The sequence below is a fragment of the Etheostoma cragini genome, chromosome 4, assembly GCF_013103735.1.
Source record: "Etheostoma cragini isolate CJK2018 chromosome 4, CSU_Ecrag_1.0, whole genome shotgun sequence".
Taxonomy (NCBI): domain Eukaryota; kingdom Metazoa; phylum Chordata; class Actinopteri; order Perciformes; family Percidae; genus Etheostoma; species Etheostoma cragini.
In genome coordinates this window covers 6087208-6113590 of record NC_048410.1, presented here as the reverse complement: position 1 = coordinate 6113590, position 26383 = coordinate 6087208, and the positions used below count along the sequence as shown (strand labels likewise).

Sequence of the window (26383 nt, the reverse complement as noted above, 5' to 3'; positions counted from 1 at the left end):
ATTTTTCTGCCTGATAATGCGATTATGATCTTATTTGTGTTATTAAAAAAATGTAAATCTTAAATTCCATATTAACTGTGGAACAGATGAAACATGTCATGGAGCATTATAACATGAGACACCATCACAAATGCTCTATAATCTTATGCAAGGATGAGGGACCATGGACTGTCAGCCCAGTCTATTGAAAGACACATTTAAAGTGCTCATATTATGCTTTTTATCCTCTTTCCCCTTTCCTTTATTGTGTTTAACATATTGTTTGTGCATGTTATAGGTTAACAAATTGAAAAAGCCCAAAGTCCACCGCTAAGGCACATTGAAGGAGACTTCTGGCCAATTTTTATGTTAATCTTGATAGCTTTAAATATGTGTGTCCTTTTGATTGGAAAAAAAAAGTAGTTGTCTGATCGGTACAGGCAACACGGAGTATCTGCAGCTACGTGTGCAAGCTTACACTGAGCTAAAACGGAAGTGGTCGGAGCAAGTTTTAGAGGGCCTTTGTGCTTCTTAAAAGACACAAAATGCAATTAAAATGTCAGGGCCCTTACGTGACAACAATATGCGTTTTCAACTCAGACATTGTTTAACTTCACCTACCCTCTCTCTATCCTTAGTTTGCTCTGTTAGCTGCTAGCTGCTGCCCATGATGTTCAGCCACGCTTCTCTGATAATCATCACACAGCAGTTCTGTGTTAATTTGTAGCTCATCCATTTTGTGTGTGATTGATTGGGTGTTGGTGAGTAGGAAGCTTGTCAATTTGTGTGGTAGTTCCCTTAGTCGCGCTAGCAGGATCCTTGCTTCTCGGAGCAATCTGCACACTGTTTACTTTTTTCTGCTACATAGGGACAGTGCGAGACTACAGCTAGCCTTCTCTAACACTATCACTGTGCAAGCCACAGACATCATTTGGCCTGTTTTCATGGAATTATATAGTCAGTAATATGGTCGCAAAGGCATGGTCTGTCTATGTCCTCCAGAGGACATAGACAGACCCATAGGCGCTCACTGGATTTTTTTCGGGAGCAGAAGGTAACGACGGCGAGGAAAAATCAGAAGCAAGGATGCCAGTCGGGCCTGCTAGTGCGGCTAAGGGAACTACCACATAAATCAACGCGGCCAAGCCTCCTATTCACCAACACCAGATCGATCACACACAAAATGGATGAGATAAAAATACACACCGAACTACTGTGTGATGATTATCACAAAAGCCTGACTGAACATCACAGACAGCAGCTGACAGCCAGCAGCTTACAGGGCGGGCTAGCTACCGGCAGGCTAGACAGGATGTCGTCTACTTACATATACTCTGCTTTCTATCTCTGCAAGATTCAGAATTCTCTTGGCACAGCTACCAGAAGACTTACAATTTTCAGACAGGTTGCTCATGTCACATATGCGTCTTCAAGCTCAGTTTTAGGCTGTGCAGTAACGCTCAGCTATCACCGGAAAAGTGTTTCTTATATCCTTCACTGGTTTCTGTAGAAATCAAATTGAAGCAAATTGTGCGACTCCCAACAAAGATGGAATAGAAGTCTTATTCCTCACTCGGTAGCTAAAACAGAGAGCTCGACACACAGGGTGAAAAGAGGAGCTGCCAAATGTGCAGTACAACAAAAATATGGTGTTTTTTTTATAAAATTAAACCATGTAAACCTATTCTGGTACAATCTCTAAATACAAGGAACCTACAAATGAGCATAATATGAGCACCTGAAAAAATACGGTTGATACAGGTCCTCCTAGCTAAAGCACAAACTAAAATGTTAAAATGTTGGGAGTGACAGTGTGTTACTGGACGTTGTAAATCTACTTTACTGAAATTGTAATTGATAAAAAAGCAGTCACTTTATAGTACCATGTTAACACCCAACATTGCCCCCAGCACACCAAGCATTGTGTCATGATTCATTGTTTCTTCACATTTGACATTTCCAAGACTGACACATTTCTACTGACTTGACATCGTCATTTATGTTTAGAATAGAGGATAAGGATAAGCTTAAACATCTCCCTGTCCAATCACACTTTATTGAATTTCTTTTGTCATATAGGTATGCTGCCAACATAGAGAAGATTGACTACGAAGGTGAAAAAGTACTGATCCATTACCGCCAGTGGAGCCACCGTTACGACGAGTGGTTTGAGTGGACGAGTCCCTACCTGAGACCCGTTGAGAGGGTTCAGCTGAGACGGAAGGGCCTGCAGGACGACGCTCCCGTACCTGTAAGCCAAGGGAACATTGTATGTTCATGCATTCTTTGACCTGTGTTGCATAGACAACATAGGTTGTGGGTTATCTTGTTTTTCTCTAGCCTTTTTATTCTGTACTAAATTCCTGGATAGAGGGGTTCTTGGGTTGCTTTCAAACCTGAGAAGTTTGGTCTGTTTTAATCAAACCTGGGTTGTTTTGTTGGATAGTCCGGTTTGTTTGGGGTGTTATAAAAGCTCATTCGAACTCTGGTGCAGATCAAACAACCAAACTCTGGTCTGCTTAAAAAGGGGGTCTTGATTGGCTTCCAAGTGCATTAGAGATTGTTTCACACGTTATCTGGGTTAGACGGACTTATATATGATTTTAAGGGATGATAACTTATTATGAACATACGTTGATTGTACATATTATAATCTCTCTCATGAGAGCCCTCTCCTCTTCTTCGCTCGCTGTCTAGTCAGGTATTAGTAACACTAAAGCAAAGTCAGACACTGTCACAGTCTACCAAAGTATAGGTGTGAAAGCGACCTTAATCTGTATTTTTTATATATATTTAATTTTTTTTTTTTTAACTGGGGTTTAAATTGCATAAGCCAAATGGGCATCTGCTACTTTGACTTGCAAGTAGAATCGGAAAACCATGTAATTTTACTAAAGCTGTAACAACAACAATGTTTTGTTAGCATTTAACAGCTCTACCTCCCATGACATTTTGACAAAATGCCTACAGTATGTCCTAGATCAAATGTCACTGTCCTTCCTCCAGGGCTTTCATGTGAATGACAAGGTTCTGGCCAGCTGGTCTGACTGCCGTTTCTACCCCGCTAAGGTCATTTCAGTCAATAAAGATGGTGGGTATCAATAATTTCCTGTTTTATCTTTTAATTGTTTTAACTGCACGATTCCTATTAATATTTCAAGTTACTAATTGAAATAACTTCAAGCTGATTTTTCTTGGAAGATGTTTAGGATTCTACTCTGATTATTCATGTTGTGTGTTTGTGCAACATGGAGCTTACAGTAGTCTAAAATGTTTCCCTTTTGTTTTCAAAAAGGAAGCTGTGGTGATGGATGGCATTCAATAATAGCCAAATGTTTTTTTTTTCTTTCACTGGCGCAGCAAAGAGAAACTATGAAGACTACCAAACTCCAAATTGGAAAATGCTTACTTACTTGTTACAAAAAGAACAATTGAAGTGTAGCTTATTCAAAACTAGTCTGTAATGGGCCACCTGACTAGCAGCTGGATCTTGTGTAAAACATTTTTGGCATCAGTTCTCCTTTATTCCCCTCAGCATCTTACACTGTGAAGTTTTACGATGGCGTCATCCAGACAGTGAAGGGGATACACGTGAAGCCTTTTATTAAAGAGGTAAATGTCATAAGTGATCATAAACATCCATATTATTTAATCAAGTATTCTTTGTCTACATTAATCATTTACTGAGTGCTATTTTCTGCCTGTTTCCTAAACTTCGTCTTTGTTCTGCCTACAATTAGAGAGGTGGAGGGAAGTCTCGGTCCTCTGAAAGGAATATGGTCAGGAGGGCCCCGAGTCGCAGAGACAGGAGGCCTCAGGAGAACGGAGGTCCCAAGAACAAGAGAGCCAGACGCAGCACCTCAGACCAGGAGGAGGATAGCAACAGTGAGGACGATGAGCGGGAAGAGGGGATGGTGAACGAAAAGAACAAGAAAGCAATGGGCGTGGTAGAGGCTGCACCCATTGTCAAACAGGAAGAAGAAATGTCAGACCAAACAGACCAGGACAAGCCCAGGGTTGTAGAAAATGGGATGGGAATGACAAATGGGGTGAAGGTAGAAGAAGACTATGAGCATAATGAAGAAAGGTGTCACATTAATGGAGAGGTAAAGAAAGAAGAGGTGGAAATAGAAGGAGGGGAATCAAAGCCATACACAGAGTCGCCCAAGCCATACACAGAGTTTTCCACTCAGATATCAGCAAAGATGGAGCAGGTGCCTGTCACTATAACAACAACAGAATCCAGTGGAGATGTGGAGCAGAAGCCAAACGTCCAATCAGAAGGCTCTCAGCCTGCCGCGGACGCGCCACCTCCCCAGCCTGTGAAACGTAAGTGTTAATTAGCAGAAATGTCATTGGATGTGTAGGACTGAGAAAACAACTTACTGAGTGCAGTAAATATCACATAGCATCTGGGCATACTTTTAAGACCAAAATAAATACATGCATTTCCTTCTTTCGGTAGCGGTAAGAAAGCAGGGTTTCCACAACCCCAACAGATTCAGCAGAGAACCTTGTGAGTATAACTCAAAATCCATTAGACATATACAGTTATTATTTGCGTTCCTTGATATGCTACTAATGGTATTCCTTGTTTTAGTGTACCGTGTTATCAAAAACCAACCTCCTCCCGTCCTGTCCATCAACCTCGACCACAACCCATTTAAGTGCAGCGCTCCCGGCTGCACAAAGTCGTTCCGTAAGGCCAAGCTGCTGCACTACCACATGAAATATTATCATGGCGAGGAACAGCCTCCGGAGGCAGAGCGCAGCCCCTCCAGGAATGTCCAGACCAGGGCCTCTGAGAAACAGGCTACTGCCACCAGTTTGGACGGCTCAAAGAGAAGACGCACTATCTCTGCATCTATGCGTAAGTTCCTCTCTATCTATAGAGTTTTAATAAAAATTGCATCAGCTGCTATTTCTACACTGCTCAAACCCAAATGCATGTTAAGCAACCACAAAATCAGAAATGCTGAATAATGACATGTTTGAATCACTTTGGGCTTATATTTGGCCTTATTTTTTTATTTCTCACAGACTCTGTTGGGCCTGCCGCGGCTCCCCGTGGAGAGGTGAAGACTGCAGGCAGGCGAACGTCAGCCCCGCCTGCAGTCAGCACCCAGAGCCATCAGCAGAGGGCACTGCTGAGGGAGAAGAGCAAGGAGAACCAGCTGGACAGGAATGGATGCCAGCAGCAGGATAAGGAATCAGACAAGAGTGGCTTTGACATTGGTTAGTATCATGCAGTATGAATGTTTATTCAGTGAAAAAATGACTGGATTGTGTTAGATACCTGTTAGTTTCTATCTTAGAGTACAATTTTGTTTATCGAAAGTGCTGTGATGGCTGTGCACAACCTAGGCTTACCTTTTGCTACGGAAATGTCCACAGGGTCATTAAAAGACAAACTGAAAGAGAAACCGAAACAGAAAGACTTCCTCCGCATTAAACTAAAGAAGAAGAAGAAGAAAAAGAAGGCCAAGTCTGGTAAGAAGGGGCCCCTGGAATCGGGCCTCCTCCCATATCTGCTGCTCTGCATGTGCATTTACTGTGACATTATTGTGGCTAGCCTGCAAAGCATTATATACTCCAATTCACTCCTCTTGGTGTGGTGGCTGAGCCTTTGTGTGTGGGAGAAGTGTTCCATCTGTCGCTGGCCTCTGTCACTCCATAATGCCAATCAGAAAGCTCAAACTCATTTCTTTTACATTATAGTTTTCATTTACTCTTGTATACGACAACTCGGCAGTGCTGGTGATGAAAAGCCAAACTTTGTTGTCGCATTGATATTAACTAATACAAACAGAGATCCAACACCATGCCCTCTGTTCCTAGTTGGCATTCACATGCATGTACATTTTGTTTGACATACACACATACTGTAGCTTACCTTCCACATTGACTATTTCATACTATTAAAAGGCCCTGGAAACACAGCTGGTATGGATTTTTATCAAATTGATTGTCCCTGACTGTTGTTGAGTCTATTATTTGTCCATGTTTCTTGTGCCACAGTTTCTCACCTCCTGATGGATTTCTAAAGTTGACATTTTGTTTTACGTCTGCTTCCCCCCTTCCCTGTATGAACAGACTACACAGGTAGTGAGGAGAATATTGACATCTCAGTATTGGGTCTTCAGTCCAAATTGAATTTGCCATACAAATCCCCCCCCTCACACAATCACAAGCCCGAGGCCTACCCCAGCAGGCCTGGATACAGCTACTCACAGCAGATACATGTGGATGGTGGGTATCTGTGTGACTGTGTGTGCATGCGCGTGTGCGCGGCTTCCTCTCCCCTCCATTTTTCTATTGCCTCTGGATTCAATCCATCATGTCGGTCTAGTTTGATGTGCATCACACTAGACCTGTGTTAGTGAAGCCTGTACTATAGATCAAGATCAACATGCCCAAGATTTCTTTCAGTTACCCAGCTTTACTAACCCTAAAATATGCGGTCCTGCATTAACTGTGTCACAATGCTGGTAAACAACTAGTTGAATCAACCCGTTCACATAAGAGGTGGTGTTTGCAGAGCATGACCAATCACAAACATCTACCAGAGCCGCGTATTTTATATAAAAATAGCAAACTGTAATTCTACATAAATGCAATACAGTCGCTGCGTCCTAAAACAGGAAGGAAAGCTGTCAAAATAAGCCAGCGCTTTAAATGGGTTAATCAGAAACGCTTATCAATATCACTTGTGTCACAGACAAAAGATCTGACCATATTAAACTTTAACTTTCCATGCATTGTCGTTGCTTTAGCCTATTATTTCAGTTGCAACCCTGGCGGTGGAAAATGATCTGAGAGCATATAAAAACAAAATTCAAACGTACGCATAGGTAGCCCACGGCTCAAGAAGCCGACCTATACAAAATCCTTAGGCTAAACTCACTCAGCCAATATTTTAATATGTTTTTATATTTATAAATTTTATGGCGAATTCACCATTACCAAACCCCCCAGACTCCCATTTAAATAATCAGTACTTTTATCATTGTAAAACATAAATAGCCTATACGTAATTCCATTCACATAAAATCTAAATCTTCCATAAAAATATTCATTGGGGAATGTTAATGGGGTTGTCTGTTTCTAAATCTTTTAAATTTCATGAGCGCATCTCTCTCTCTCTCTCTCTCTCTCTCTCTCTCTCTCTCTCTCTCTCTCTCCCTCTCCCTCTCCCTCTCCCCCCCCGCGCACCAAGCTCTAGCTGATGAACACTGCTCCCGACCAGGTTATGTGTTCAGCATAAGTTACCATGGCGATTAAACCCGGTAACAAGTTATCCACCGTCGTGATACAGAAAACCCTGGGTTGAACCTGAGATTACCTCACTACTGCCAAATCTTGCTTCGTAGTACAGGTCTCAGGTACCTGTGTCAAGTGTTACTCAAAACACACCATGACCTGTAGAATTAAACTGACCGCTGTCACAGATAAGACCAAATTTGTTAAATGCTTGGTTGATTGAATCCTGAGCTGTTCTTTGCTGCTATGGCTTGCTTCATCATGTAATCCACAAATAATCATGAAGACTCAACACATTTTGTAGAGGTTAAGAATATTAAATTAAACTAAATTGGAAAAGTTCATTCCTGTCATGTCATTCCCATGACAAATCAACAGTTCTGTTTGTGCCTATTATTGTAGATGAGGATAGCATTAGTGACTGGTCCACTGACAGCTGTGGGTGGAGTGACGATGACTTTGGGGTGGATTTGGACGTCACCACGCCTCCCCTGAGTGTGGACTCCGGTGCTGTGGACACAAGTGAAGAGATAGTACGATGTATCTGTGAGGTGGAGGAAGATAATGACTTCATGATTCAGGTGAGCTGGTTGTTTTGTCATCACTTGTAGCATGTCTACATTGCATTTTCTTTTAGTCTTAGTGTTGCCTTATTTAATAAAACATGTGTGTCCTTCCCTCAGTGTGAAGACTGTTTGTGTTGGCAGCATGGCACGTGCATGGGCCTGCTGGAAGACAATGTTCCAGATCGATATACCTGCTACATCTGCAGAGACCCACCAGGTGAGGGAAAAACACCACCACTGTATAGCTTCTAAATTATCCACTGTCTTCATTTAGACTTGTTGGCATCATAGCATCTGTTTGGCTAATCTGGTAGAGAACTCTGCAGGCGTCCTCTTTGACTTGACAGTGTATTATCTGCCATCTAGTGGACAATAATAAAAATGGCTGTTTGTACAATTAACAATGGACGTTGAAGCTTACTATGGAAATTGTATGTATTTTAAAATCACTAATGGACAGTGCATTCTATAATGTATGCTTTACACTGATCTTGCCCGATGATTTTATGTTCTCACGCATCAAATGTTGTGTTTTTCTGCTAAAAGAAAACAATTTACCAAGACACAGTAAACTCGGTCCCTGTGTGGCAAGCACAGCCCAGAATATTCTGACTGTTATTGAAAGTAATGATAAAAATAGGAGAAGGGCCATTTATTTCTATCCCACAATATCACTAAACAGTGAAACTACAGACAGGTTGTGCTGCAGGTTGCCTTTTGGCTTATCGATTTTTTTGTTTCTCTTTTTTTTTTTTTTTTTTTTTTTTTTTATAATGACCTGAAAATGTTGTCCCGTCTAGTCGTTGTTTTGAAACATTAAGCGTAACATAGTCCTTAATAATACAGGCCTAAAGGGGCCTTGGTGTGGCCATAATAAATGTGGAAATGAAGAGTAGCTGTTTTTAGCAAAAGGAAAAAAAACAAAAACTTAGAGAGTATACTCCCAAGGTGGAGGAGAGGGTGAAACACATTGCTTGTGAAACTGAGAATTGTAGAACAAAATATTTTGTAGACTAAGCACTATGCACCAAGTTTAAGCTGAGGACCAGGGACTAGCAACACTAGGGCATGCTAATAGTATTACTTAATTAGCTAGCCACTTGTAACCAAATAGCATACACATCAGCTCCATATTATTTGAAACAGTCTGCTTGCTGCTGTAATCTTAGAGATAGTAACTCAAACATGGATCCACATTACCTATTGTCATTGTGAGCACTCCAATAATAATCATACACTATTAAGTGAGTATACATGTGAGCATAATAATACTGCTGTGAGCATTAGCATACATCTAGGGGACTTTTAGGCTAATGTAAATAAACATCTTACAACATTCATACGTCAGTATAAATTTGACACACAGAAATACTTACCGTATCTATTTTTCTATCTATCTATCTATCTACACCAGTCCACTCACAACACAAATATGGATGACTCCAGTTCACAATATCCATGATCTGTTCCTTCCACCGCTAACTCCAAAAACAAAACCTAGCAATTGGCACATGCATCGTTGTGGAAATCTGAACAGGCACTGATTGGCTGATCCCTGCCACCGTGAACATGAATAACCAAGTGTTTCATCACACAAATGACTATGCTTCTGTCTCCCTCGCATATAAACACACACCGGTCTTTTTCAATGGTCCATTTAGATCGATCCAGGGGTCCGTGTATTGTATCTTTGATAATACAACCGGATACTGATTCGTATCGGTGAATCTTTACACCCCTAAAGCAGGCACATTCCAGCAAGAGAGACTCCTAATCATCTTTTAACAGCTTTACTTACAAATAATTTAGAGTTGTAATTTCTGAACGAGTAGTTGCATGTGATAACATTTCATTGCAATATGTTCGCTTCCAGGTCAGAGGCAGAGTCTGCGCTACTGGTACGATCGTGAGTGGTTGAGCAATGGTCACATGTACGGCTTGTCCTTCCTGGGAGAGAACTACTCACACCAAAATGCCAAGAAGATCACCACCACCCACCAGCTGCTGGGAGATGTGCACCACGTAGTAGAGATCCTCAATGGACTGCAGCTCAAGATGAGCGTCCTACAGTGAGTACAAAGGAATTGCATGAAGAGACTTCTGCTCTCTAATGAAGTCAAATTAAGTGTGGATCATGAAAGAAATAATTGTAATTGTATTAGAAAATTGTACTAATCATTTTATAATGTGATGTTTACACACTGGTCTAAGCGTTCCTTTGGCTTTTCAGGAGCAATACTCACCCGGACTTGCATCTGTGGCGGCAGCCCTGGAAACATTTGGAGAGGTCACGGACCACCTTTGACTCGTGTCGTGGCAGTGATGCAGCTCCATCTCCTGTGACTCCTGATGAGGACATGAGTCGAGGTGAAATTTTAATGTCCAACGCTCTGGAGAAGCTGAGCCGGGCTGCTACATCTGCCACCTCCTCTTCGTCCTGCTCCTTCCCCTTCCCATCCTTTCAGGACTCCTACATTACCAGTGAACATTGCTACCAGAAACCACGGGCATACTACCCAGCGGTGGAGCAGAGGCTGGTGGTGGAGACCCGACAGGGCTCAGAGCTGGAGGACAGCATGAGAAGCACAGAGGAACTGTTGGAGCGGGAGCAACGCTATGGAAGCCTGTTGGAGATGGACAGGCCAAAATCAACAGGCACCAGTACCAAGGTTAGGCCTTATTCCACAACAGACGAGGATGGCTATAGAGTAGTAAAATGAGTGTCAACCCTCACACAATCCTAGAATTATGTTTCTTCTGTAAAATCACATTTGAAGGAGTATTGAAAATATGCTCCTTTAAAACAAACACAGGATTTATAAATAGAGAAAATATGAGGTTTGTCAGTCAAATGGCACTGAAATACTGCAGTATCCACAACTCTCTTTCTGCTCCGTGAATTGTGCTAAAATAAAGCAAATTGCTTGTTGAATTTAAATAACCGAGGCACCAGTAAGAAAGAGTTAATTATATTTTAATGTGTAGTTTTCTACTCATTAGGGTTGGGTACCAAAACGCGGTGCCAATAGGGCACCGGTTCCGATGTAAATGGTAGTAACAAGCCTTTTTTCCAGGCACCATTTTAAAAGTAGCGTTTTAGCGTTGTTTGACCACCAATCATGTAGTAGCAACCCCTTTTGGTTGTTAATCTCGTGTGTGCCTGAATCAGGTGCATTGATTTGGTAGAAAGCTTTTGTATAAAGAGGTCTAAACCTGGTTGAAGTAAAAGTCTTGTCTGATGATTCCCCTGAATGTCTCTAGGCTTCAACTGGTGGCTCTTGGTCCCAGACTGAAATGAGGGAAGAGGGTGTAAGAGATCCTGGAGGGGCTGCAGATAACAGCAGGCAGCATCAACAGAGGCAGATCAACCTGCTGGATCACATAGATGCAGTCCAGGACGAGGTCTCACACAGAATGGACTTCATTGAGCGGGAGCTGGATGGTAATACTTGCTGTGGCCCTGACCTGGTTACTAACTTTGTCTCTTTTAGCAGGTGTTCCGTTCCCTTTGATGGATTCAGGGACAACACAACAATCAAGAAATAGTGACAGAGTTGAAAAGTGAAAACTGAATTGTTCATTTTCAACATGAAAATGGTTTCCGAAAGGTGGTGGAGGATAGGACCTGGAGGTCATGCCAAACAAACCAACCAAACCAAAACTAGAAAACTTTGGGATTAGATCATCAGTGGTCCATCAGTCCATAACGTTAACAGTCAACTGTTTCATGTTGTTAACATATTACGTTTCAGACGAGATCATAAACCATTAGCTAGTAAGTGTGGCTAATAAGTCCAATAAAGACTGTTAACACTGACAGTTTATGAGAATTTCCACATTTCTGTGCTGAGTTTTGTTTTGATGTGTTTCCTACTTTAGCTGTGGTGGCCTTGAAACCTGGCTGCAAAGTGACAAGTTCTTTTGAAAAATTGTGTTAACGGTTATGGTTATGATGATTCATGAAATTATGCAACAGCCCAGACATTGTTATGAACAAATGGTTGTGAGGATTACATCTCACACATTGGTTGGCCTAAACCAGCGTACCCTAACACTCGCTGGTGGTGAGACCTTGAGAACAGGACAGAGTCTTTGTTGGTTAAAAGAGGCCCATGATGTGTAACCATGTGCTCACCTCTGGTCCTTCTGCTCGTCTTCTTCAGTGCTGGAGAGCTGGCTGGACTACACCGGGGAGTTGGAGCCTCCTGAACCTCTGGCCCGTCTGCCTCAGCTCAAACACCGCATGAAACGGCTGCTGACACAGCTGAGCAAGGTGCAGCAGATTGCCCTGTACAGCTCCACATGAGGGCGCCAGAGAACAGCAGCGGTTCAGTACCCACACAGCATCAAAAACGGTGCAGCCGAGGGCGCTCACTGGTCTCTGGCTGCAACGATAATGTTATTAATGCAAGTGAAAGACGCAGATTGTTCAGCACATTCTCCCTGACCTGACTTCTGCAGCTGTTTCTCCTTTTTAATAAGGTTATGTGGTGGAATCCGATGCTTGTGCCTGCCAGTGTCATATATTCATATTTATATGAACATGTATGGGAAGTCGGCATCATAAATCAGGATGGAACACAAAAAGTAACCTCGTAAATGCAGGACAAAATCCTTAGGACCAGATTACACTTCTATGGTTCCCATGCAACTCTAAACCTTATGGATGCCTTTTATCTGAGCCCCTACTTAAGGTTGCCCTGTCTCTCTCAGTACACAGTGCTTTACATGCAGGAGCTTTAAATTTGAAACAGAGTTCCTGAGTCTACACAGCCTCTTTGCTATAGTTTTTTGAACATGTTTTCAAATGGTTACAGTTTTTGCATCAACAATGTCCCAAAGTTTAGTTTTGGTCCCCTGCCATGCCATACTGCATTAAAACCTTTGCTGTAAGTGTGGACAGACAGTAACTTGAAGACATCCAGTATGTAAGGACACTTTACCAGCAGTCTACAAATCGTTTGTTTTTGGCCTACTCTAGGGTTTGTTTTATACTACACTGTGAAGTTATTTTTGTGTGGAATCAAAGGCATCTTATTTTCAGTTTTAGAGACGTAAAAAGTGTGACTTCTGTCTTAAACTGTAATGTAATTCTTTTCTAACAGTCCCCTCATTCTTGTACCAGTTTTATCAGTTAACGTTTGTGCGTTTGTCTGTTACCGTATCCTTACTTCAATTTACTACTTGCATTGTTGCTGTTGCACTTGACCCATGATTCACTGAATACTGTAATGTGGACTTGTCTTTTCTTAACCTAGCATATTGTGCTTTTTCAGTGAAATATACTACTTGGAAGACCTGTAAATTACTTTTCTGTTCTGTTTCATCCGTTTACTTACAGTACTTTGCTTGTTTGTAAATATATTATTCAAATGTGCTCTTCATTGAAAACATTCTCCAACTTCTTATATTGTATGCTAATGTACTGTAAGTGTCTGGCTTAGAAGCAGGGAAATGTCAAAAACAATGCAAACCGATTTGCTGGTCCATAAATAAACTATCACTGTTATTAATCACTATGGGCATATTCTTGGCTGTTTTATCAATTGTGTCTCGGACGATGCTGGGTTTTTGAAAAACGCGTTTCTTGTCATCCTATTTATCCACCTGGCAATAACCTGACCAGTGAAGTCAAAGGTTGCATCGCTTATAGTTTGATGTAACAAGTTTTCTTTGCATCTGATTTGTGCTCTGATACACGCAGTTATCGTTGGGCTTACAATTGGGGGCAGCAGTAGTCTTGAAGGCCTCTGCTTTTAACAGTTTTTTTTTTTTTTCAGAATTAGACCCTGCCGAGGTGCATTTGAGCAAGGCAGTCAACCTCCATCTCTACAGTAGAGCTGCTCATGAACCAAAAACTGCAGTGGTTGCAGTGGGCAGCCGCAGTTTGGAGAACTGTATGAACGAGATGGACTTTTTTTGGGGGGGGGGGGGGGGACAGAGATTGCGTTCATACTTTGATGTAATGTGTTTTTATTATAGCCGATTTGTGCGGTTACATAATCTGTTTGAAAATAGAAACTTGATGAGAATTCTAATCGGTTATTCCCCAAAATTTGACCCAGCATCATGTAGTGAGAGATTTCAAATGATATATTGCCCACTAAGAATTTACAGGTCAACGTGTTCTCTTTATTTTATGTGTGGTGGACTATTACCAAAAATGGACTAAGTTTAAAGGACAATTACCTTTGATATAAAAATGAATGCAGTTATCTTACCTCATCTTATCCACCTTTCAAGTAAATACATACTGTAAACATATACATATGTCATACATAAACTGTATATACTGTCATAGCCACCTATCTCATGTATGTAAGCAACATATTTACCATTCTGTTTATTTATTCTAGCAAGTTTATATCCGTTAATAATAGTCAAATATTTATGTTTGCCTTTGTTGAGCGTAATGAGTCAAATCCCTCGTAGTGTACAATAGACTGTAAAAGCTGTACCTATTCTTGCCATTTATGCCTATTCTGAATATTTTGGAGCAAAGTGAGACCTCCTGTTTCCTCCTATCTGTGATGTGCACCGCCTCCCCCCATTGGCTCATCCGCGTTGTCTGCAACGCAGCGGGTAGTTCCGCCCAGACTCGCATCGAAATACTAGTTGAGGCAGAGGAAGCGCGGCAGACAGTGGCATCGTGTACTGAACTACTAAATATTCACATTAACGTTGATATTCAACAGTATACCCGCACAAATTAATTGGAACCTCCCCCGCCCCGGACACTTATTTTACCGACGAGGTAAGTCTTATATCCGTTTTTTCGCGGTAGCATTTCCCCGTTCACCATTTACAGATGTTCCCGATGCCACAGGAGATTAGCTAGCTATCTCAGCTCGGTGGATTTCTAACCTGTTCACGTTGCTGTCTAGCTAGCTACATATCACTGCGTTTGTTAGAGGAATGGTGGCAGCCGTCAGAACAACAACAAACCGTTATTGTACTTCATAAAAACCCGTTTGAATCACCGGTGGAACTAACGCAAGTACTTTAATGAGCGCGAGCGAAGCGGTTCAGTTCGAAAAATCGCAGCTCAGTGGAATTGAGTTCATTGCTGCTCCTCTCAACAGTAATGCGACATAACTGCTATTTTCACACAGTATCTTCATTTTGTTAGCGCAGTACGTATTGATATTAGTTTGCTTTCTGTTACATTGACTACCTGTTAAATAATAACTTGTAGCCATATCAAATAAGGCCTTTCACGACATTGTAAATTACCAAGCTCAAACAACTGAAGAAATGTTAGCCTAATAGTGATAAAAATCAGGCATTAACCTTATGTACTAGTGGTACCAGTTTTAGGTTACAAACTCCGTGTTTCATACGGAGTATAATAAAATACAAGTTGTAGGCTTCTTGTAGGTGTATTTGAGGAATACTAATATTAATTACAGTTAGGATTTCCTTTGTCTGGAGTTTAAAGAGGAAACCTATAATGCTAGCTAGCCATCCTAATAAGCCCAACGCTGTGTTGAATGTGTGGCTTGTCGTCTGTCATGGTGTCACTCTACTGTAGATATGACTTTTTATTCTGAATTTTTTTTTTCCTAACACTACGAGTCTGGACTTGGCAGATCCATCATTATTAATCCGATCAGTCATAATGATGTAGCTGCAAGGGTTTCACCATTCAGACACCACGTGATGTATGAATGTCACTGGTGACCACGCGAAGGTCACACAGGTGGGAAGTGTAAGAGAGTGGGCATCAGGTGTTTCCCCCTCACCTAAAATAACCACGGTCATCTTGGGGTATATTTTAGAGGACATTGTGTTGTGTGACATCTATCAGCAGTATATGTATACTGCTGATACATATGACGGATGCATTATTGCTGCATTGCTCCCAGTCAATCTATAATAAAATTAAAGTATATTAAAGTAGTCATAGCCATAGGATATTTAAAAACTAACATGCCATAGAAGGTCATTATAACCTCTGTATTAAGTACCACAGATACAGACAATTAAAGTTTCATAGTGGCGGAATTAAATTTGGGTGTTCTATTTCCCACATTGCCCTCAACAGTGTCACGTAATCAGATACTGTAGGCTTGAATAGAGCTTACACAACAAGCAACCAGCAGGCGTTTGTTGTCACCCTCCACATTGTCGTGAAAGACACTTTTAAAGACTTTAAAAGCTAATGGATAACTAGCTATTAACAGAAAGATAGGAAGCTATTTTTCCTGCAGGTTGATGTCTAAACGAGTCTTTTGTTTTGAAAACAGGAGAAGGAGCAGATGGTGGGTAGTTTGAGGTTTGTGCCACATCATTGAAAGCAGACCACTCCTAGTTGATTATTACAGTGAAAACCAACTGTCTAACTAATGGGAGTGTCAAAAGTTGTTAATTAAGCCACTCGTTGCCTGTGAGACCTTGAAATCTCCAGGAAATGTGTTGACCTGCTCTCACTTGGCCCTGAACATAAGCCCCCACTGAAATTTTGAATAATTGAAAAGCATTTGTAACACTTTGTTTTAAAGCTGTCAGATGTTTTCATATTTTTTTCAAATTTGAAGGGATTCCACCTTCCATATGTGCTCAGAGAAATTACAACGTGCCCGAGCATTCAAAATAAAAACAAAGTCAACCTTATGCAACACTACTGTACTTTATATTACAGTAATTCTCTTAAGTGAATGATTTAAAGTAGTTTCAATATATAAACATCCAGAAATGACACTATAAGGTGCGTGGATTACTACTTACGCATAATTTGTTACAGGGATTATGGAGTACATAAAAAGTGAGTTGTGCTCATGTGTAAAAGAGGATTTCTTGCAGGGATAAATGTCAGGGAATAACGCTCACTGGGGAGATGGAGACAGTAATTAAACCACTGTGCTGACAGCCAGTCTGCCTCGTGTTCACTCTCACCTCAGCATTACTGAGTCTACTGGTTTGCCAGCCCTGCAGGGCAAAGTATAACCTGCGCCAGACATGGACGTTTACTGGAACGCCTAAGGAGCTCTGGTGCTGTTGTTGTGTTTTTGTAACTGGACTGCAAACAGCTGATGCATACACACCTCTATGCCAGTTTAACTTCTTAAATTCCTCTTGGCCCCGGGTGAACAGCATATGCAGACAGTTATCCCATCTTTTCCTGCTCCATCAGTCCTCATTGCATGGATGGAACTGAGGATAAATATACATCTAGCAAACAGATAAATGACAAAACACCAGTGACCATTGTTAGCAGGCTTGTGTGCAGCAGCGGCAGGGTCCACACATTTTTCCGACACTGCTGGATCACACCCCTTATGGGAGGGATGGCGCTGTCCATTTTCTTTATCAGCAGCAGCAATGAAATCAGCAGGTGGTGATGAGGAGATGCAGGGCACAGGTGGTTAGCTTGTTGATCCAAAGTGATGGATACAGGCCAAGCTGGACTTCTGGATGCCCTGGGCTGTCCTTCACTGCCACTGTTTATTTAGGATCATATATTTTATGAACCTCCCACTCATACACCTGCACATACAGTTTATTTTCTCCAACTTCACAAATTGCGCCACATTGTGTCCTGTTTTTATTTAGTTTTGGAGGGTTGTCATTGTCAGATAACGTTACGTGTGTTGTGGAACAGAGCTAGTTAGCAAGCAAGCAAGGTGACGTTAATTGGGTAAGGCGAGGTATGTAGTTCACTGAGCGGTTTCCCACAAAACTAAGTGGTACTACATCAAACTATGACTTTCTTTACTTGCAAAATTATATTTTAAAAAGAAAAAAATATGTGTAATGCATCGCTCAATTCAAACAGGATAGGTTTTACGTAAGGGGAGGGACTTTGCCTCTCTATAAGCAGGCATATATTGTACAACAGTGTTTTTTTAAAGTTAAACATGTTAGCAGCACGCAGCTTTATTGACAGTGGTTCAAGAATAGTTTCATACCCTGCTTATGATCCAGGAAAATCATTTAGTAGTTGTTATTGTGACAGAGCAAATGGCAGATACAGTACATGCCCTGGTGGTTTGAAGATCCTTCCCTTCAGGCTGTGTTCCTACTAGACGCAGTCAGACAGAAAATATGCTGTACGCTCCAATTTCACTTGAAAACATTGCCTCCCTGGTGTGTGTGAAGCACAGTGTGAGTCGTGACTTGTGCATGTTGCATATGTATACTGCTGATACATATGACGGATGCATTATTGCTGCATTGAATCTTAATGACTTTAAATAAAATGTATTATTAACTCTTTGAGCATCCTGGGAGCCAAGTGGAAGCTACGCTGGTTTATAGAGCATTCCACGTTGCCTTGGTTGTGATGAGAAGAGAATAACTATGTAAATGATGGTTAAAAGGGTCGTTCAATTTCAGCTGCAACACGAGCAGAGCTGAGGATAGCTCACGGGAGGGGGACCCATGGTTGCCAAGGACACCGCCGACCTCCACAGCGTGCATTTGCAAGGCAGGGTGCCACAAGATCCCCCTCCGTGTGTTTCTGTGGGAGATTGAGTTGTCATCAATCAGTCATTGTGACAGCCAGGTTGACCACATGGATCACTCTATTATCAGAGGCTGTGTTCCTGTGAGGCAACAGATGTCTCCTCATTGTTTCATACACTGAAACACACTGAGACTTGTTCTGATTCAAATGTCTCCATGGATTCAAGAGGTCTTTACTATCTATTGGCACAACAGCTCTCATGTCTCTGTGCTGTGTTAATGTTTTATTGAAGGGTTTCTAAAGTTTCCAGTTTCCACTTAGCTTGTGAAACTGTGTATATGTGTGTGCTTGAGAGAGAGAAAGAGCTAGTGGCCGGGCTGCACAGATGGTCTCGCTGCTGGCTGACTTCACTGTTGTCCTCTGACCGCTGTCTATAGATCCTGCTGAGCCTCCAGCAGGACTCCGCTGTTCTGGAAACTCTGCCGGCTCACATCAGCCAGCTGGGACCTAGGACACACACACACAAACCCACGTAGCATCCCTCTTTCACTTTGTCTTTCTCTGTGCTGTCTGCATAAGTGAGCATGTCAGAGGAAATCCCCAAAGAGTGAGCCGCAGCTAGCCTAGCGTTGCGCGGGTACTCTATTAGCAGCACTGAGTGCAGGTTGGACAGGCCTGGCCATTCAGTGTTATTTATATCCAGATACCAGGAGAGACTCATTCAGCCGGGCTCACACTTCTCTATGCCTGATTAATTACTGATGAACAGTTACAGGTTTGACACACCCACAGGTTTTGACCAGCCTTCAGGTTGATGTTGGGTGGAGCTATGTGGTGTCAGCATATTCTATAAAAATCATTAAGGTGTAAGTTATTCCATCCTAAAAGTGGACTCTTACATTAATTTCGCATGTTTCACACTGTAAAGTGATTCACAAGTGTAATCAATACGCATAAAACAGGAGCTAGATACCATCAACAGATAGGATCGTCAGGGAGACAGTCATGAGAAGGGGTCTAATCCGCCAAAATATGTGAAAATACCTGTGTGGGGGACCATGGGTGGGAACAACAATGTTATCTGATTGGTTGGTAAAACCTTTCTTGGTTAGATATTACTGAGTGTTGTAGTCATTCTCAGTTTAATTATGAGGTATTCAGACAAATGCAGTTAAAAGTGGCATTTTGGGCACATTTTTGTTAATTGGCCGGTCTTAGTTTTTAGTCCAATACAAGAGAAGAAGACGTTGGGGTGCAAGTGGAGCCAACGCAATAATCCTTAAGTGTCACTTAAAATTGAAATGCAGCTTAGTGCGGGGACCACTTCTACGTGTTCATGAAGACCAAAATAGATGACCCTGTGGGACTATATGGTACAGTTTACTGAGCTGGGAAGAACACGGGGGGACTGATTCACATCCTAGCTGCTCTCAAATGCACAAGGCCTACACACACACGCGCGCACGCACACACACACACACACACACACACCCTTGTCTGTCACAGGCCTAATGGAAAAATTGAGGTTTCGGTTTGCTGGTCAGAAACAGAACTTCACCACTGGAAAACACTGCTGTTGGTCTCTGTGTCTGCATTAGTGCATTAAATTAAGCTTGGAGCGTTTAACTTGAAGTTGTGACAAACAATTTTACAAACCGTAGCGCTGTATTGAGGGAAACACTCTGTCCACAAAGACTCTCTGGCTGTGTTCTTCCATGTGAGAGGTAAATCATGCTGATGATGCCAGTAGATATATATGGTAATAAATCAATACAGCAATCTGATGCTCTTTAATCTCATAAGACCATTACCAGATAAAGTGGCCCTCAAGGAATAATGTAATGTTTTAAAAGCCCTTAGAGAGTAATGAGAGGGGTCTTGCTCTCACTGGGTTTGGAGGATTAGAGATGTGTATGTGTGAATATAAAGTATGCGTTACTGTGGGTGCACATATACTGTGCTTTTAGTCGTCTTAGACTTTTTGTCAATTTTAGGGAGTTTATTAGAGCCCAACCGATGCATCGGTGGACCGATATTAGGCATTTCCCGAACTATCAATATCGGCATTTATGAAAAAATATTTTTTATATTCAATCACTTATCAGAATCATTTATTTTAAATGATTCTGGTAAGATCAGAAAATGGCATCACTTTACTGTAATGCAGCCTGTAAAACCAGGTAAAGACAACACCATATTCTAATATTACAATATATTATATCCAAAATCTAAGATGATATCTAGTCTAATATCGTGATATTGATGCAACATTGATATAATGCCCAGCCCTAATTAAAAGGACTTTAAGTTCCATGTCTCAAGTTTGTATTTTTATACATTGTATTTATCAGAACTTTAATATATTTTGATGTTCCACTGATCTGTTGTGACAATAAAACAATTTTTGGATTTCTTTTTTTCAAATCGACGTCCAGCGAGCCAAAATGCTTACGTTATTATTACAGTAGTTAGCTCGTTCTGGTTTCCTAGCTGTGCCGCGAGGTAGAGGAGATTAGCTGGGAGCCTCATGGAGTTAATGTTAGCTGCCTTACAGCTGTCAGAGTTGGCTATGACTTCATAAATTACCTTCTAACAGCTGTATTCTCAGTAATGTGACAATCTGCGAGAAACAGTTGTTTTTTTTAAATCACCAAAAATAGTAGTGGCAGCATCATTTGGCTTAGTTGTCAAAGTCATTTAGCATCGTGGCTAACACTTTGATTACATAGTTTCTGACAAATCGTTTTGGCAATGCTTTCTAACATGATGTCATTGTGCTAACTGAGCAACATTAGTCTTTACAACAGAGGCTCTTCAATACACTTGTTAGATAATGTTTTATGAAAGAGTTCTCTTTTGATTTGTGTTTGTCGCTGTGTGTGTGTGGTGGAATATAATGTAAACAGAGAGTGGCCTGCCAGAAATGCAATGCTCCAGGGCAAAGATCCCCTTCAACGCCAGGCTGATGTTGGTAGTCTATCTAGTGGAGGAAGAGTAGAGGCAGCTCTAGTAGAGAAGCTGTAAGTAGTGTAGGATACCCCCCAATGGAGTCTAGACACCGGTGGTGATAGTGACGAATGAAGAGGATGCTGAGATCCGGATGGATGAGAAGAGGAGTGGGCTTCCACGTGAGCTCAGACCTAAGTGCTGGAAATGATGAACTGAAGGTGCATGGGTTGGTAGCGGGTTTGCACTAAAATGACAGCTGACAGAGAAAGAGAGAGAGAGACAGAGAATGTACGCTTAAGCTTAATCTGTGAGTGCAACAGAGGCTGTCCCCAATCCAGTACAGAGATCAGGGTGTGTGTAGAGGGTGTAGGTTTTTGGCAGGCAGATCAGTGCTGCGGCTGCAATGTGCCAATGAGTGTCATTGCTGATGAACCAGGCTTTCATGGCAAACCAGGCATAGACACACACTAAAATATCTGAGTGGACGATCAAAATGCAGTTGGGCATTTCATTAGACACATGTTTCGAGGACACAAAGACGTGAATATCACTACCTCAGAACACAAGTCCATGAGTCTCCTCCCACGCAAAAATGTCTGTCTGTGTGTCTGTCTGTGTGTCTGTCTGTGTGTCTATCTGTGTGTCTGTGTGTGTGTGTGTGTGTGTGTGTGTGTGTGTGTGTCGCACCTGCAATATTGTCTCTGTGTGCATACTATTCCATGTATTGTCCAAGAACAACCTCTACAACATTTGTATCACTTACATTTGTAGTTATAGCTGGCCAGAGGCTCCGGATATTAAATGTGGTAGTGACTGAGTAAGTCTGCCCTCAGATTCTGATTCCAAAGAGGGGATGAGTCAATTATAGTAATGCAGTATTTTGCATGTATTAAACCTTTTTAATCTTGGAAGGATCAAAGAAGGAAGTCAGTGTTTGAAGAGGAAGATTTGTTTCTCTTAATAACTGTTTTAAAATAGCTTTTCTTTCAAATTGCGTTGCTAATCTTACATTTTCTTTTGTCTTTGAAACCAATAAGACATTGTTTTTGCTTTTTCTTCTATTCAGTGATCCCCTATCTGCATGTATCTGTGTGTATACATTAATTATTTGAACATACACTAGAGCAGGATCATGTTTTAAAGCTACCTAAGTGTTTTCAGTTGGGCATTGTTCCACATTTTGAGGTGGGATATTGGATGAGAATAGACCATTTTGATAGAATAATGACAGAAAAAGACTTCAGAGAAATGTCTCATCATAGTTTTTGTTATATTGTGAAAAGAAGAAGAAAAGATGTCTGACCGCTTGTGTCAAGAGAATCATAAGCTGTAAGGAGGATGATGGAGCCTCAAGAGAACAAGCTGTCATGTAATTAAGTAGATATGAAGCATGGGAAGGTGTGTGTGTGTGTGTGTGTGTGTGTGTGTGTGTGTGTGTGTGTGTGTGTGTGTGTGTGTGTGTGTGTGTGTGTGTGTGTGTGTGTGTGTGTGTGTGTGTGTGTGTGTGTGTGTGTGTGTGTGTGTGTGTGTGTGTGTGTGTGTGTGTGTGTGTGTGTGTGTGTGTGTGCGTGTGTGCGTGCGTGCGTGTGCGTGTGCGTGTGCGTGTGCGTGTGTGTGTGTGTGTCTCTGCTCATTCAGCTGTATGTGTTTGCTGACAGTATCAGCAGGAACTGTTCTGTGCTATAGGTCAACTTTTCCATAATAGAGAACAGTAGAGCCATCTCTAGATCAGATTCCCCTTTTTTGTGCTACCCCTTGCCTCTAGAAGAATAGAATTCAACTACTTAGGTTGTTATCACCCAGGTTGTTATTTAGCTGTAAAGAGGTGTTGTGGCTATAATACCAAACAAATGGATTTTTCTCCTTTAATTCTCTTACCAAATGGCCCGGGTTAGAGCAATGATCTGGAACTGAGCCTTGTCACAGTCCATTAGTTTTACTCTAGCTGGATTTCTGCCTCTGCAGACTGGGAACTGTAAACAAAGGTTTAGCCTTGTTATAAAAAGTTGGGGGGAGAGAAATGTGTAGTGACGTTACCCTGGATGGAAAAGTCTCTTAGTCCAACAAGAGCAAGACATTACAACACTGGGTAATGTGCAGGGATAAGTTGTTTTCACTTGTTTGTAGCCCTGACAGCAAAACCCACTTGCCCATAAAGAGGGGAGGACATACAAGTTTGCCGGGCAGTCTGAAGTGTTGGCACATGGGTAGGATCTCTGGAATTTGTGCTGACCTATTTTCTGTTGATGTGCTGACTGAAAACTGAGGCTCCAGTTGGGGACAGACATGCTTGTGTTCCTCTGTGCTAGGAACTATCATTAGAATAATTTAGCTCCCAGAGAAAGCAGATTGGCAGATGACACTATTTCCGCTTGCTGGTATTGACTTGGTGTGTCCCGAATCAAGCGCTGGATCTTTTGGTTGACGGAGCCCACTGAGGTAGGTCCTACGGTGGCTTTGAAGTTCTGACTGAACCTGCTCCTGTGTTCTAAGGGAGAGGGCCTAGAGTCAAGTGCAAACAGTATTGTTTATTTGGATTGTCATCAGGAAATTACCAATCAAAAGAGTTTAGAAACCAGTAGTAAACTGGGACATATTTCACGATAACGGAGTTTAAAGTACATATATTGATTACTGGCAAAAAGTATACCGCGTCTACGCAGTGGGGAGAACAAGTATTTGCTACACTGCTGATTTTGCAGGTTTTTCGACTTACAAAGCATGTAGAGGGCTGTAATTTTTATCATAATTACACTTCAACTGTGAAAGAAATGTTTGGTAACACCTTCTCATTCAATGTGTTTCCTTTATTTTCATGACTATTTACATTGTAGATCATCTCACTGAAGGCATCAAAACTATGAATGAACGAGTGTGGAATTATGCACCCCAAACCATCTCAATTGGGTTCAGGTCCGGTGACTCTAGAGGCGCAGCACTCCATCACTCTCCTTTGGTCAAATATCCCTCACACAGCCTGGAAGTGTGTTTGGAGTCATTGTCCTTGGTGAAAAATAAATGATGGTTCAACTAAACGCAAACCGGATGGGATGGCATGTTGCTGCAGGATGCAGTGGTAGCCATGCTGGTTCAGTATGCCTTCAATTTGGAATAAATTCCTAACAGTGTCACCAACAAAACAACCCCACTCCATTACAACTCCTCCTCAATGCTTTACGGTGGGAACCAGGCATGTAGAATCCATCCGGTCACCTTTTCTGCGTCGCACAAAGACACGGTGGTTGGAACCAAAGATCTCAAACTTGGACTCATCAGACCAAAGCACAGATTTCTACTGGTCTAATGTCCATTCCTTTCTTGGCCCAAACAAATCTCTTCTGCTTGTTGCCTCTCCTTAGCAGTGGTTTACTAGCTGCTATTTGACCATGAAGGCCTGATTCGCGCAGTCTACTCTTAACAGTTGTTTTAGAGATGTCTGCTGCTAGATCTCTGTGTGGTATTTATCTGGTCTCTAATCTGATCCAACAGCTGCTGTTTACTCGCAATATGTGAGGCTGGTGACTAGGATGAACTTATCCTCAGCAGCAGAAGTGACTCTTGGTCTTCCTTTCCTGGGGCCATCCTCACGTGAGCCAGTTTCGTTGTAGCGCTTGATCGTTTTTGGGACTGCACTTGGGGACACATTCAGAGTGGAAGTTTTCGCAATTTTTCGGACCGACTAACCTTTATTTCTTAAAGTAATGATGGGCACTCGTTTCTCTTTACTGAGCTGATTGGTTCTTGCCATAATAGGAATTCTAACAGTTGTCCAATAGGGCGGTCGGCTGTGTATCAACTTGACTTCTGCACAGCACAACTGATGGTCCCAACTCAATTAATAAGGCAAGAAATGTCACTAATTAACCCTGACAAGGCACACCTGTGAAGTGAAAACCATTTCAGGTGACTACCTCATGAGGCTCATTGAGAGAACTCCAAGGGTTTGCAGCGCTATCAAAAAAACAAAGGATGGCTACTTTGAGGAATCTAAAATATAAGACATTTTTAAGAGTTATTTCACTCTTTTTTTGTTAATTACATAATTCCATATGTGTTCATTCATAGTCATAAAAATAAAGGAAACTCATTGAATGAGAAGGTGTAAACACACTTTTGGCCTTTACCGTGTGTCATGCAATAAAATGCAAATTAATTATTTAAAAATCATACATTGTGATTCTCTGGATTTTTGTTTTAGAATCCGTCTCTTACAGTGGAAGTGTACCTTCCACTGTAAGAATGATAAAAATTACAGACCTCTACATGCGTTGTAAGTAGGAAACCTGCAGTGTATCAAAAACTTGTTCTGCCCACTATATAACTTATTTTCCAGATTGCTAACAGGAACAAACAGTTGAGTTGTGTTCTTCAAATTTGCGAAACAAAATGATATTTGGGAACGGCCCTGTTGGCCTGTTATGATGTCTTCAGTCTAGAAATGCAGACTTTGGAGGACCCAGCCCCTAAATAGGAACACAGCAATGCAATAAAGGTAGAATGTTTTTTTGTTTCCAAAAAAACTACTACCTAATTGTTCATAATTCATGGTCAAATTCCTTTACTGCAAGTAAACATTAAATGTATGAAGAACCCCTTTTGCATACCACAAAAAACATCCTTCAAGTAGAGCTTCACAGTCTGAATTAGGAAGTAAATATAAACAATAAACCATAATGTATTTGAACACACAAAGACACAAATCTACAGTGATTGTAAATGCCTTTCTTACTTTGTAACTAAAAAATTTGAATTTAATTATAATGGGTTATCAGGCTACAGGTTTCCTGGTTAACAATCCCAGTTTATTAAGTTTATCATATCAATATTTCATATCAGAGCCAATGTACTAGAAGTGACACAAATCAAGCATAAGCCCATTTTTATTGCACTTTGTATAAGTTTGTTTTATGTGGCAGAGGGAGTTAAATAGAAAAATAACAGATTTAAACCTCTCCCCACCTTTAAGAGTGGCAATGTGTGGACAGTTAAGGATGGCTGCTTTATATCTCCATGGCAATACGCCTGATGGCTGAGTCAGAGACTGCATAGAAAGCCAGAGGTAGTTTAATATGAGGTCATCACGCTGGTGTCACCTCGGCCATCCTGAAACCAAAGAGGTCGGAGTGAAAGCACGGCTTTGACGCTAATAATGATGTTAATGAGTAAATTGGAAGACACGGTTGCCATGGAAATAAAGAGGAAAAAGGACTAATTGAAGGGGGGG

At 41.5% G+C, this 26383-nt stretch overlaps 2 protein-coding genes across 7 annotated transcripts in view; both read left to right on the top strand.

Moving 5' to 3' along the window:
* Positions 1–13322, top strand: part of phf20a (PHD finger protein 20, a) — a 15917-nt gene extending 2595 nt beyond the window's left edge. For 4 of the 5 annotated variants that reach the window (XM_034868350.1, XM_034868354.1, XM_034868352.1 and 1 more), the window contains 15 exons: positions 2059–2230; positions 2986–3070; positions 3515–3591; positions 3720–4308; positions 4445–4495; positions 4580–4849; positions 5020–5214; positions 5374–5469; positions 6073–6228; positions 7642–7820; positions 7923–8022; positions 9679–9874; positions 10036–10474; positions 11067–11247; positions 11969–13322. In XM_034868350.1, the coding sequence (XP_034724241.1) occupies positions 2059–2230; positions 2986–3070; positions 3515–3591; positions 3720–4308; positions 4445–4495; positions 4580–4849; positions 5020–5214; positions 5374–5469; positions 6073–6228; positions 7642–7820; positions 7923–8022; positions 9679–9874; positions 10036–10474; positions 11067–11247; positions 11969–12111 (2929 nt within the window). In that variant the 3' untranslated portion in view covers positions 12112–13322. The remainder of the gene's footprint in view (positions 1–2058; positions 2231–2985; positions 3071–3514; positions 3592–3719; positions 4309–4444; positions 4496–4579; positions 4850–5019; positions 5215–5373; positions 5470–6072; positions 6229–7641; positions 7821–7922; positions 8023–9678; positions 9875–10035; positions 10475–11066; positions 11248–11968) is intronic. The other variant, XM_034868353.1, reaches the window with a different exon arrangement.
* A 1038-nt stretch (positions 13323–14360) lies between these two features.
* ndrg3a (ndrg family member 3a) overlaps positions 14361–26383 on the top strand; it is a 36257-nt gene continuing 24234 nt past the window's right edge. For both annotated transcript variants that reach the window (XM_034868397.1, XM_034868396.1), the window contains exon 1: positions 14361–14559. The gene's annotated coding sequence lies outside the window, so the exon portion shown is untranslated. The remainder of the gene's footprint in view (positions 14560–26383) is intronic.